The following is a 12,069-nucleotide window of genomic DNA, read 5'->3' as shown; positions in this document are numbered from 1 at the left end:
TTCTGATCACAGACAGGACTAGTACTGAAGGGATCTCACTTGAATAACTCTGCTGCATCCTTAAAATATTGACATTAACTATCAGCCTGTAAGTCAAGGTGAGCTAGAGCTCTGTTCATCTTCCAGTTGTTTAGGCCAAGATTCAGGACCTGGTGTGCTGTATTGGTGACCTGACACAAGCCATAGCTTAGTTTTAATGGCCTTATAAACCATTTTTTTCAATACAAATATGAAACTGCACTAACATATGGGCTCAGGTACTGTCCTCCACATATGCTCAGGTGCAGATGAGAAGATCTCAGGTTCTTTCCCAGGAGACTTCCCGAATGCTCATGAACTTGATGCAAGCATGTAGTGGGTTTTCACTCACAGAAATCCAGGACTATGTGTCTGCTTGAAAGCTTCAAACCACATTTATTGTAAATTCATGGGAAAAGTAAAAGAAGAAACCACAGGCTGGTAAACTATTACATCTCAGTGTAAAGAACTTGTCCAGTTATGTGCAATCAGATATTGACAAGAATATCTAAATAAGCAATAACTTCTCAATATAAATATCATTAAATAAAAAAGAAAATTATTTCCATATTTACAGATTACAATGCAAACGGATCCTTAAAGCATTATTTTGTATTTAGCAGGTTTATTTCTTTGAAATAAAAGAGAAATGGCTTGAATCTAAAAGTGTACTTTGGAAGCAGCTTTCTAGACAGTCTATGTTACCACCAGTGAAAGAACAAGCAGCATCCCCTCGAACACTGCTCTGCTTCTTCTGCCATCCAGACTTTCACCGAAGTGCTTCTGGTACCTCCACCTATGAAACAGGAAAGGGAAGGGCATTCATTACATTTTCTGTACAGTCTAGATGGCAAAATACCTGAAATTCCTGCCAGACATACACTGCCAGGAGCTCTGTGCTACACATCATCTCCCATAACAAGACTGAGCCTGGGAAAGTACCCCACTTTCTGTCAAAATCACAGTCAGACAGAAATCACTGTGTTGAGAAAAGCCTAATCAAGAGGGAAGCCTCCTTCCAAGTGCTTTATTATGCTCAAATTTCTACGATTTTTTTTAACTAAATGTGTGTACTAAAATTAACTGAGCTTGTGCTATATTTGAACCACAATCAGTTACTGAACTAGGATCTCTTACTTACCCGCCTTAGTTGCTTTATGCTGCTTGCCCGAATTGCTTCCATAAGGTTGTCATGGAGAGACCTTTGTGGGGTGGATGGCCGGGTGGAGGGTCGTGAACCTTCCTCTGATTTTCTGTCTGAGACTGATTTTAAAGAATCTTTAATTTCTTTCAATATGCTGTTCTCATGTTTTCTGGTTTTTTTGCCTTTTTTCTTTTTCTGTCCATTATGTAAGGCTTTTTTTGAGCTTTCTTGCTGTTTGATTACTTCAGCTATATTCCTGGTAGGTACCTTCCTCTCTGGAATAACCGGAGGAGGGGGAGGAGGAGGGGGAGGTGGGGGCGAGGGGGGAAGGGGAGGTGGGGGTGCAGGTGCTGAAGGCTGACATTTCACTGGCAGTGCTTTCTTAGGGAGCTTTGGGGAAGACCATGGTGAGCTTTTAGGTGACACATAAGGTGAGGACCGAGGTGTCCCCTTCTGCAAAACTTTGGTCTTTGGATTGATAGCTCCGTCACAACCTGACTCTTGTTGCCGCTGCTCCTGCATACGCTTTTGCCTTTGTTTATCCATATTTCTTGTCAGGATACTTGTCATGCTCATTCTTGGGCCAGCAAGGTCAAAGTGGTACCCCAGCTTTACCAGAGTGGTGTTCTCTTTCAACAGTTTGACTATGTCCATTTCCACTTGGCTGCCCATGATGTGCCTTTGATTGTGGAACCGCAGTTCTGTTAGAACCTTGTTATGCTGCAAAGCTCTCATGATGGCCAGCACGCCTTTGCCTGTGATAAAATTTGACTCAATATTCAGACTAGTTATATGCTGATTAACCTTTAACATACCAGCAATAGCTATTGCCACATTGTCATCAGCATGGGTGTTCGCCAAGCTGAATGACTTAACCACTGTGTTGTCCCTCAGGGCTTGAGAAAATTGTATAAGCATCTGTGAAGTGATGTTTTCAGTGTTGTTCAGATTGACCTCTGTGGTGTCAGGGTCATTGCTCCTAACTTTTTCCAAAGCATCTTCAATAACTGTTGGATTTCCACAAGGGTGGATGGCACTGCTTTTTAAGCTCCGATTATCACTGTCTTTTCCATCATGGCCATTGAGGAAGCTTTCATTGTCCTTTGCACCATTACACTTTTTGTGTCTGACGTGGTCAGAACGCCTGCCAGCTGCAGCATTTTGCTCTTCCTCATTCTCATCATCACTCTCATCTTCATCTTCATCTTCCTCTTCTTCTTCATCATCCTCTTCAGTATATGCCTCCTCAGACACTTCACTATTGCTTTCTGTGAAACATTCTTCTTGAAGTTCTTCTGAATTGTCCTCTTCTTGCTCAGAATCCTGAACAGGAACGTAGGTGTGGGTGTTAAACATGATTGAAGTAATGTAACTGCTGCCTTTTAGCACAGCAAAAATTATACTGACACTATATAAATTAACATTGAAAGCTAAAAACAAACAGATACAGTTAGGAGAAGAGAAAATGTTTCATCTAACACCTTTTTAACATTATTTCTTCGACATTCTTTAGAAAATGCTTAGCATAAATAGTAAACACTTTACCAATGTCAGTGATTTCTGCCAAGATAAAACATGATACAAGGTATTATGACATGTACATACTTCAGGTTTTCTGTGTGTTGGAATGTCTACAAGGGGATATAATTTGGATCCTTGACAGCAGAAACATAAGACAACAATTTCAGAATGAACATGAGCAACAAGCTTCTTCATTTCATGACGATTAGACATCTCAGACTCCCTTGCATATGTTAGTATGTCTAAAAAATTAATGGTTGCCATGCTTTAAAATACAAATAATGTCTGCATGTGTAGTCTTGTATACCAGCATGCAAAACAGTACAGAATTACTGAAGTCATGTCAAAAATACTTTGGATGTACTGCATGGGCTGCACATACTAATAAATTATTTGTGAAGAAAGGATTGAGATGCATTCCCACAGGTAAGATGTAACCACATGTCAATAACCCCTGTTCTTTGTGTTTGTCAGGAGCTAAGCCGGTGCTCACCGCCAGCTGCCGCAGGTCAGCCGCCATACCATAAATTGTTATAACTCATTGTCTACAGAGCAAATGAACTGTTTTTCTGAAACACAAGGTTCTTTTAGTGTGTTTGGTGGGTACCAGGAAGGAAAATTTGGAACCATGCCCAAAAGCTCTGCTTGCTGCCTTTAGCATAATTGGTGGCAAAAGAGAACTCTATGCAGAGGAGCAGGAAAATGTCTTCACCCCAGGAAAGCCTCACTCTCCCCATGGACGACTCCAGTTGTGCAGTGGGGATCTATGGGGTGTGACAGAACCCAGAATCTACAACCAACCTTAAACCTCTTGCTCAAAAGGTCTCCCATGTCATGTTTTGTCTACTGGAAAAACTATAGGTACGCATTTTTCTTTACAATTGTAAATGTTCATAAAACTTTGGATTAATTATAATTGTTCTGTATGCACTACTTTAGCAATACTTGTGTTTTAATCTCTGTAAAATACTAGATTGTATTTTCCAAAGTGAGTACACTCTGCAGAGACACAGTGATTCTGTTTTTGGAAAACAAAAGTGTTACTAACAGGACAGCCTATTTTTAGACAACCTGTACAGTTTTAGGTTTGCTTAGTTATCTGGCTCTGAAAATAGAGAACTGTTAAAATGCAGGGTACTGCTTCACAGTTTTCAGCAGAATTCTGTGCTGGGAAATATGCAAAAAAGATGCTAATTTTAATGTTTGCAGAACTGTGACTCTTAATGAAACAGGACATTGAGCTGTTCTGCCTGATGTTCCTGAGCATTCAGTACCTGGGGGTCTTGCAGGGTCTGACTGCATTGTCCTAGACACAGAGATCTTGTAGGACCCAGCCCTATTGCTACTTCTTCAGCAAGGCTCTTATGCTGAGAGATACTGCGCTACCTATAGGCTAATTATGGGATTAAGATTTATATCTGTATCTTCTATATATGTGTAGGGCTTTAAGACCTGAAAACACCAAGTATCCAAAACCCTGTCTTCATGGCTTTGGTTTTATATCTCGAGGAATATATACAGCAGATGAGCAGAAGGAGGCGCCTTTAAATTCACTCTTGATATATTTAGCGATGTTAAATTAATAAAAATCTACTTTTTTTTTTTTTTTGAGTGGCATTTCTGAGGTCAAAGGCAGAATTTAGTTGCCTGTCATGTACATTGTCTGGTGTCATAATAATCTGCATGATAATTTTGGAATTGAATACGGAGACATATTCTTACTGTAGCAGCACTGTGGCACAGGACTGCTGCAGGCAACCTGTAGGGCTTCACCTTACTTTGTGGGAGTAATATGATGAAAAGTTAGGTCTAAGAGAATCAGTGCAGAGGTAAATATCTGGGGAGGACAAGTTATTCACCCTAAAAGGCTATCTGCAAGTTGTCTGCCTTTTGGACCAGCTGATCTGTCACCACTAACTATAGAAGGAGCATGAATAACCGTCTTAGATAAAGGTGCATAATTTCCAGACAGCTGAAAGCTGTCTATATCAGCATATCAACACATGCATTTTGGAAGTTTTTTGTCAGATCAAAAAGTATATTCTTTTGCCAGGACTTGGAGGTTTAGCCAGTACTCATCATTAATGCTGTATATACATGGAAAAATAAAATAAAAAAAAAAAAAAGAAAGATCCTGCCATTGTATAAGATACTGAAGTAGACCTCTTCAGCGGGTTTTTTAGAAGTGCCCAGGTTTCGAGTTCCAGGCTAAGCTGGAAATAAACATTAATCTTGCCATTTACTCTCTAGGACTGACAAACAGGGAGTGAAGTCGATGTCTGCAAGCTGATACTAATGGTCTGATGACAGCTACTGGTCTATGCTCTTGCCTGCAAAGACCTTATACCACCATTCACGAACAAGAGAAAATACTTACATGTAAAAACATCCTAGATATTGCAAGGTAATTTAATCTATCTGATTTTCCTCTAGGAAGATATTTTATCTAATGTATAAACTGCAATTATTTCCTTGCAAATGAAATAAGCTCCTGCATCAAGTTTGTCAGAGGTTCTGAGTTCAGTTTTGCTATCTTTGTTGTATTACTTTCTGCTTAAACATGGGAAAATGTGTCCCTATAAACACAGTAAAAGCTTGGTATGCAGCAGTGCTTAAAAATCCCCAAGTCCCCACTTTGCTTTGAAAGTACATGCAGCCATCATGAAAATAGAAGTTGCTTTTTGATTGGGCTCAGTCTCACATACACTTTTAGCAAGAATTAGGAGTGCCAACATGGACGTCAGCTGAGTCTGAGAGTGCTCACTGCTTGCCAAGACTCAGCCCTTCACTCCTGCCCAGCTGTACTGCTCATTTGCAGTTCAGGAAATGGCTTTTATTACTAACATTTTTATTTTGGGGGATGAGTTGCCTAACAAACACTATTGGTTGTTTTTTTTGGGAATGCAGTTAAATGGTTTGACTGATGACTCTATCCCAGGCCACTTTTTAAATAATGTACAGCTGCCCTCTGACTACAGTTGCCAGAAGACTCCTGAACCATGCCAAGGATCCTCAGCAGGAACAAAGCAACACAAGAAGCTGCTGACTGCAACACAAGCTGCTTTCTTCCAGCGAGCACAAAGACTGGCATCCGCTTACTCAACTTCTGACATAACATGTATTCAAAATTATCTTCCTTACATGTTTCTCAGCAGTCAGTACTGGCTGGTTTTTAAGGAAAGGCATTTTGTATAGCTTTCTTAAAAAATCAAATGCCCACATCTCTACCTATTAATAATTTCTAACATGCCCTTTAATTTTTTTCCTATTTTAATCACTAATGATAATTTTTATGTCACTTTCTTCTGTTCTGAACAGAGCACTTAAGGTACCTCCACAGAGAACAAATACTCTCCGAGCTAATACTCCGCACTTTAGCAGGCACAGAGGTATGGCTAACAATGTTCCTAAAAATGCTACGAGAAACTGGAAAGAAATTAAATCAGTCAGTGAGATCATGCCAATGCAGAAAAAACCCAAATACCTGTAGGAAACAGCAAATGCCTCAGCATCTTACCTTCTCGCATGCACCCAACCTCTCTTTTTCTAGGAGTTTCTTGGTCTCCCTCTCCCAGTAGGCCATCAGTGCTTCCCTGCTAAAAGTCCCTGTTGGTGTTTTCTCCGTCAGGCTCTTCTGCCGCTGTCCCACTGGAAGGTTACGGTCAGGCTCTATGTCCTCTAGCTCCCGCTCCAGCTCCTTCAGCTCCTCTTCAGTGAGAGAAGCGAGGAGCTCATCTTCATCAATATCTTCATATTTACTCAGCTCTCTTCTATACCCAAAGGTAGACATGGTCCTGCTTGGTCAGGCTGGTACAAAGCTACAGTGACCAGGCATTCAAGAAGGCTGAAGCAATCAGGCTGTGTCTCGTGTGGTCAGCAACTGTTTCCCTGCATAGCCAGAGGCACCCTTTTAAGAGTAATCATTGGGGGCTTACGACAATGCATGAAGGGATGAAAGCATGCTCCATTTTAAGCATCAGACGTCAGCTAGACATCTGAACAGCAAGAATGTCCCAACACTAATGTTTGCAAGTCCCTTAAAGAGGGGGATTATTGACACACTGGCCATGGCCATATTTAGAGCAGGCAGCTAGTGGGAGAATACCAGCCTCGCAGACGGGGGGAGCGGCACCAAATAAAACCCCAGGCGCACTTACACTGGCATCGTGTCCAAATTGCAGTAGGGAAAGAACAATGAAAATCCATTTAATCCTGAGCTGTCACAGGGCTGGAAATAAAACACCCTTGCCGTTGTTCAGTGGACTTCCTCTCACAGTTTTCTAGTGGAATGCTGTTATCCCACCAAGGTGTTTGCAGGCGGTTGGGATTGGTGGAAAGGCAGCCAAGGGGAGGAGGTCAGCGTGCCAACAGCTGTGGGGAGCACTGCTCCCGCAGTGTCACACATTGCTTGTAACAAATCACACAATTGATTTTTTTATTAATTCCCTTATTTCTTTCTAGGACTATCAGAGTGAGAATCAGCTGTTCATGACCATTTAGAGCACCTGTGAGATTTTTTTTTCACATTGAGAATTGTGCTCTGCTGAGGAAAAAGGACAGTCACCCAGAGATTTAAGGGTAACAAGCCCTGGGTGGGCAGGGGGGCTGTGCCGTCATCACTTCTGACAGGCCAAGCAACTGAAGGCCTCTAGTGGCTATTCTTTTAATGGCTGTTGCTCGCTGTCACTGACTGATGTGCATCTGGAGAGAGCCTTCAAGTCATTATTCTAAATGTATAGCTACATTATAGTTTCTTCTAATAAATTATATATTATTCTGATTTTATTTTTATTGACAGGCATCTTTCAGTAAGAAGAATTACGAAAAGAAAGTGTAAACTTTGTGCTGTTTATTGTTTCTTTTTCTGATGTGGTTGTTTTGGGTTTTTTTTCTTTTTTTTTTTTCTATTTAGCAGTGAATGATGGTGAACTAGCAATATCTTTTGAAACTTGCTGGCCACCAATATCTGTCAACCTGTGTTGTGAGAGAGAGGGAGGGAGAGGAAGAGAGAAGATTTTGGTACATGGAAGTAGGAACACATCTATAACAACATTTATCAACCTTCTTAAATGATAACACACAGTGTGTTTTAGACAGTCAAGCCAATATTTAATAAAAATGTAAGTAAACATAATTTGAAGTATTGTTCTTTTCTGACATCATCTCTTTGGTCACTATGGATTGGACACCTGAACTGAGGTATGTTGTTTAGCCAAATTGCTTATTTAGTTTCATTATTATGCATACAGCTTTACTGACAGTAGAGAGATGAGATTATCAAATCTTTATGAAAATCATGCTCAAAGAAATTATATTTTTCCTTTGATAATTTGTCTATATGAACTTCATGCAGTTATCTTGATCAAGAAATGGTATGAAAGCTTATAACCTTAGTCTTTCCTAACCTACAAAATACATAAATACATAATAATACATAATACATAAATAAAGCAGACATAAGAATATTGTACACCTTAATAAAAATAAATATTTGCAGCTCATTTACATTGACAGAATCTTGGGGTAAAATAAAAAGGAGGCAGATACTTGGCTTATAGAGTACAGGTGTTACCTTCACCCTTATACCTTCATGGTATTAGGTCCCATGATAGGCCAAGTACACACAGACAGGTCAGTGCATCTACAGGAGTTCTGTTCACTCTTTCAGCTGCACCTGCAGAATGAAGCCTGGGCCAAATTCTGAAAAATGTGAAAGACTATGAAAATATAGTAAGTTCCTTTTTTCTTTTAATTTGGCATTATCAATGCTTTTTGTAGAGCTGACACAGACTTTAATTATCTCTATATAGCTGCGCTCCCAGCAATTTTATTTCTTTAATATGTCTAGGACAAAGGTTCACATTGTTATCATTGGAGATTTTCTGTTGGAAAATGCTGATTGAAACTGAAATGCTTTTAGAAATATGCCATATTTTATTAGTACAATGTTGATATGTACAACACTGATATGTACAATATTAAAAGCAAAAATAAGCTGTTAAAATTTAAATCTAGTCAAATATACTGTTTCCCAGAAAAAAGCTCAGCTTTCTGCTCTTCCTTTTTTTGTCAGGTACAACAAAATTTGTAAATCTTTCAATTTTCCTGAGCTGAGAGTCCATTATACAAAGTATAAACATATAGATTCCTGAATTGTCTATTTGAAGTTTTCTATGCATAAACCAAATTTTCCAAACTCAAAGAAACTTTAAAAAAGCAGCATGTATCATTCATTTTTAAAATAATATTCCAAAGGAATATTAAATAACATGAATATTACCTTCAGTACTACTCCCAACACTGGGCCAGTGGTGATATTATTTCTACACAAAATGCCAATGATATCCATTCTAGCCATGAGAAAAGATAATTTAAAAATGTTAATAATGATGGACAAGGTACTTTCTTATACATTTCTCCCCTGAAGCAGGTGGAAAATTGGCAGTCAGGTGAGATTATGAGAGGTTTGTATTCCTTCTTGATCCTCTATGGCACTCACGGTATTTTAGGACCTATTCTTTACAGGGAAATGGCCAAAGTGAAGAGCCACTAACACTTTCTAGAACAATTTTAATAAAAATAATAAGACTGTAGCATGTGGCAAATTACACATAGAGGAAAAAAAAAGATGCTAAAACTGTAAAGACAAGTACTGATAGGTCAGAAAATGTGGGAATAGTATTTGTTGTTGCCTCCTGATGAGCACCAAAACACAGCCCTTAATTCCATAGTTCTGTAATCATATACTTTGATCCTAGACACATGAGTGCTCAGAACCTTTACTTGTTTTCATTCCATGGGAAAGATTACACACATTTAATAGCCTTTCAGCATTTTATTTTGACCCTGTTCTTCAGCATAGTAAAGCTATCAATCATCTTAATTGTCTTGAGATTACCCCCTAATTTGGAATTTTGGATTCCCTTTCTGGCAGTATTTGGCATTAAGCAAGCATTTCAGCTGATCAGGGTTCAGTTCCTGTGGGCATCAGCCATGGCTGAAGATTCCCACCCTTACAACATTCCAAAAAAAAAAAATAAAAAAAAAAAAATAGGTTTTTATTAATTTAACATCGCTAAACATATCAAGAGTGAATTTCAATCATAGGTTCTAACTTCCAAGAGGAACTCAGAGCAGACAGGAGTGACTGTGTTTTCCTGTTATTAGCAGTCTTACCTGAAATATTTTGTTCCTGTTTCAGTCTCCTTTCTCACGCACTATACATGCTCTGATTTCTGAAAAAAACCAAGCAAAAAACCCAGACGTCTGAGCAAACTGTTCTATCTCCCTGGCTGTGTTCTCAATAACACCATTATAAACAGTTTAGGAAGAGTCCATTGTGTGCTAGTGAGGTGGCAAAGGGAACTTCCTTGCACCACAGGAGGCAGTGAGTAGAGCATGAACCATATGTAGTACAGGAGGGCAGATTTATAGTGACTACACTGACTGCTGTTTAGGATGAATCCTCCAATTAGACATTAGGAAAAATCTCTTCATGGAAGGGGTTGTTAAGTATTGGAACAGGTGTCCATAGCTGAGTCACCATCCCTGCATGTATTGAAATATGTGTAGATGTGGCATTTAGGAACACAGTTTAGTTGTGGTCTTAGCAGTGTTAGGTTAACAGGTGAACTTGATGACCTAAAAGATCTTTGTGATGATTTGATGAAGAGCTTTGCCAACTCCTAGCAGAAAACCCGAACTCACATCCCTAATGCCCTACTGAAATCCTGTATGCAGAGAATTAACCATTTCACCAATAGGCCATGAGAACTCATCTCTCATTCGACAGAATTATTAAAAGGTTTGTTCACTTCAGAACCTGAGCTGAAAGAAAATGAGAACTGGAAGCATCCATTTTATAGGAGGAGGATTCACTCTATCATTGTAGCCTTTGGCACCCATGGTTCCTGGCTTTCAGTAGCTAGATTTCAGATAAGACTTTCCATCTTTCCTAACCTGGTGGAAAGATCATTTATTGTCTTGGTTTTACAAGAGGAAACCCTTCTAAGTGTCCTTTTTGCCTTTCCAAGCAATTAACTACTTCAATCAGTAGCCAAGGGAACTCTGTTCCACTTCTCACGTTTCTACACTTGGGGCGCATCGGCTCAATTGCTTAAAGGCCATGAGCAACATGTGGCAGGTGGTGCTCACCCCTCAGCAGGACAAAGCCCACAGTTAAATGTATATTTCCACTCAGAAGAGTGCAGGGAAAACTACAGGCAGGCAAAGAAAGGGCTGTACAACCTTGTCCTCAGGCGCAGGACAGTGGCTATTTCAGTCCCGGCTCCCGAGGCCAGCCTGTCAGACAGATGCATTGGCTCATACTGAGCTCAGTTCCACACTGCAGGAACAGCTCCAATTGCCATAGAGCACATTAAAAACAATGTATCACAGCACGCTGGGCTTTCCCCACGTCTCCTGCTGCCCGTCTGCAGTGCTGCTTGCTCCTGCCTCCCACTACCACTTTTGCTACCGGTTCATTCCTCAACCAGATCATGCTGTCCACTCAAGCAGACCCTGAGGCACCAGCCTCTGAGTTCTCTCTTCATGCCTTATTGCTACTGTGCTGCCTTCTCCATCCCTGGTCCTGCAGGCCCCCTGCTCCTGCTTTCTCTGCAAGCCCCTTACTGTTCCCAGCCACCTCCACAGCCTGTTTGCTGACCTCTTCTTCCTACTCCTCCTTGCACATCTCCTCTGTCCTGCCCTCGTGTTCCTCGTGCCTGCTCTCCCCCTCCCACTAGAGCAATTTATTTATTTATTTATTTATTTATTTATTTATTATCTCTATATATGTCTCCGTTTTTGTATGCTGTGTGTACAGGCCCAGGTTGAATGCAGAATTCAAACCATCCTGGAGAGACACAGGGTCAAGCAGCCTGGCAAGTACACAAGACCACGAGGCAGACTGATGGGACAAGCTGCAGCTCTTTCCCTCGGGAGACTCGCATAACTTGTGAAAATCGTGCACACACGGTACTGTGCCTGAAAAGGATGTGTCATCACCTACATTTAACAGTGGTATCAGCAGAGCAAATGGGATGAAGCATGCACTCAAGGCATTTGAAGAAACAATTTTTCAGCTGCTTTTCTCAATGCCAGATGATTCTGTTGTTCACTCCATCTCTCCGGGTGATGCTGTAAACAGGGAGTCACACAGGAGAAAAAGATGTTTTCTGTCATACGTGCTGAGGGAACACAAAGTGGGGTAAGTGCAAACATGATCCTGATTCAAAACCAGTCTTTGCTTGGGAATCAGATTCAGCATTCTACCTCAAAGACAGATTTTTTTTTCCCACAGATTCCTTGCAACACACCCTAGGTTACCAGGAGGGCAGATTCCAGGTCCAGGCTGTAGTTTAACAACTCAGGCCATTACAAACAGT

The 12,069-nt window shown here is 40.4% G+C and overlaps 1 protein-coding gene across 2 annotated transcripts; it reads right to left on the bottom strand.

Annotated features, from left to right (window-relative positions):
- Positions 1 to 407: 407 nt before the first annotated feature.
- On the bottom strand, positions 408 to 6,473 carry LMOD2 (leiomodin 2). Of its 2 annotated transcripts, none has more exons than XM_053943238.1 (3): positions 6,201 to 6,473; positions 1,160 to 2,485; positions 408 to 814 (listed from the first exon to the last, which is right to left on the bottom strand). In XM_053943238.1, exons 1-3 carry the CDS (start codon positions 6,471 to 6,473, stop codon positions 788 to 790), a joined length of 1,626 nt encoding a protein of 541 aa, XP_053799213.1. In that variant the 3' UTR covers positions 408 to 787. The 2 variants fall into 2 exon arrangements, with proteins under 2 accessions (XP_053799213.1, XP_053799214.1); XM_053943239.1 differs by having other exon boundaries at positions 1,160 to 2,476.
- Between the last annotated feature and the right edge of the window lie 5,596 nt (positions 6,474 to 12,069).

The sequence above is a fragment of the Vidua chalybeata genome, chromosome 5 (assembly GCF_026979565.1).
Source record: "Vidua chalybeata isolate OUT-0048 chromosome 5, bVidCha1 merged haplotype, whole genome shotgun sequence".
NCBI classification, from domain to species: Eukaryota; Metazoa; Chordata; class Aves; order Passeriformes; family Viduidae; genus Vidua; species Vidua chalybeata.
This window is presented reverse-complemented; position numbering and strand designations above follow the sequence as displayed.

Coding starts and splice junctions, on each gene's coding strand:
- LMOD2 (XM_053943238.1), bottom strand. CDS start 6,473: ATGTCTACCTTTGGGTATAGAAGAGAGCTGAGTAAATATGAAGATATT. Junction 2,486..6,200: donor GGTTGGGTGCATGCGAGAAG/GTAAGATGCTGA, acceptor GTTCCTGTTCAG/GATTCTGAGCAAGAAGAGGA. Junction 815..1,159: donor GCATAAAGCAACTAAGGCGG/GTAAGTAAGAGA, acceptor CCTGTTTCATAG/GTGGAGGTACCAGAAGCACT.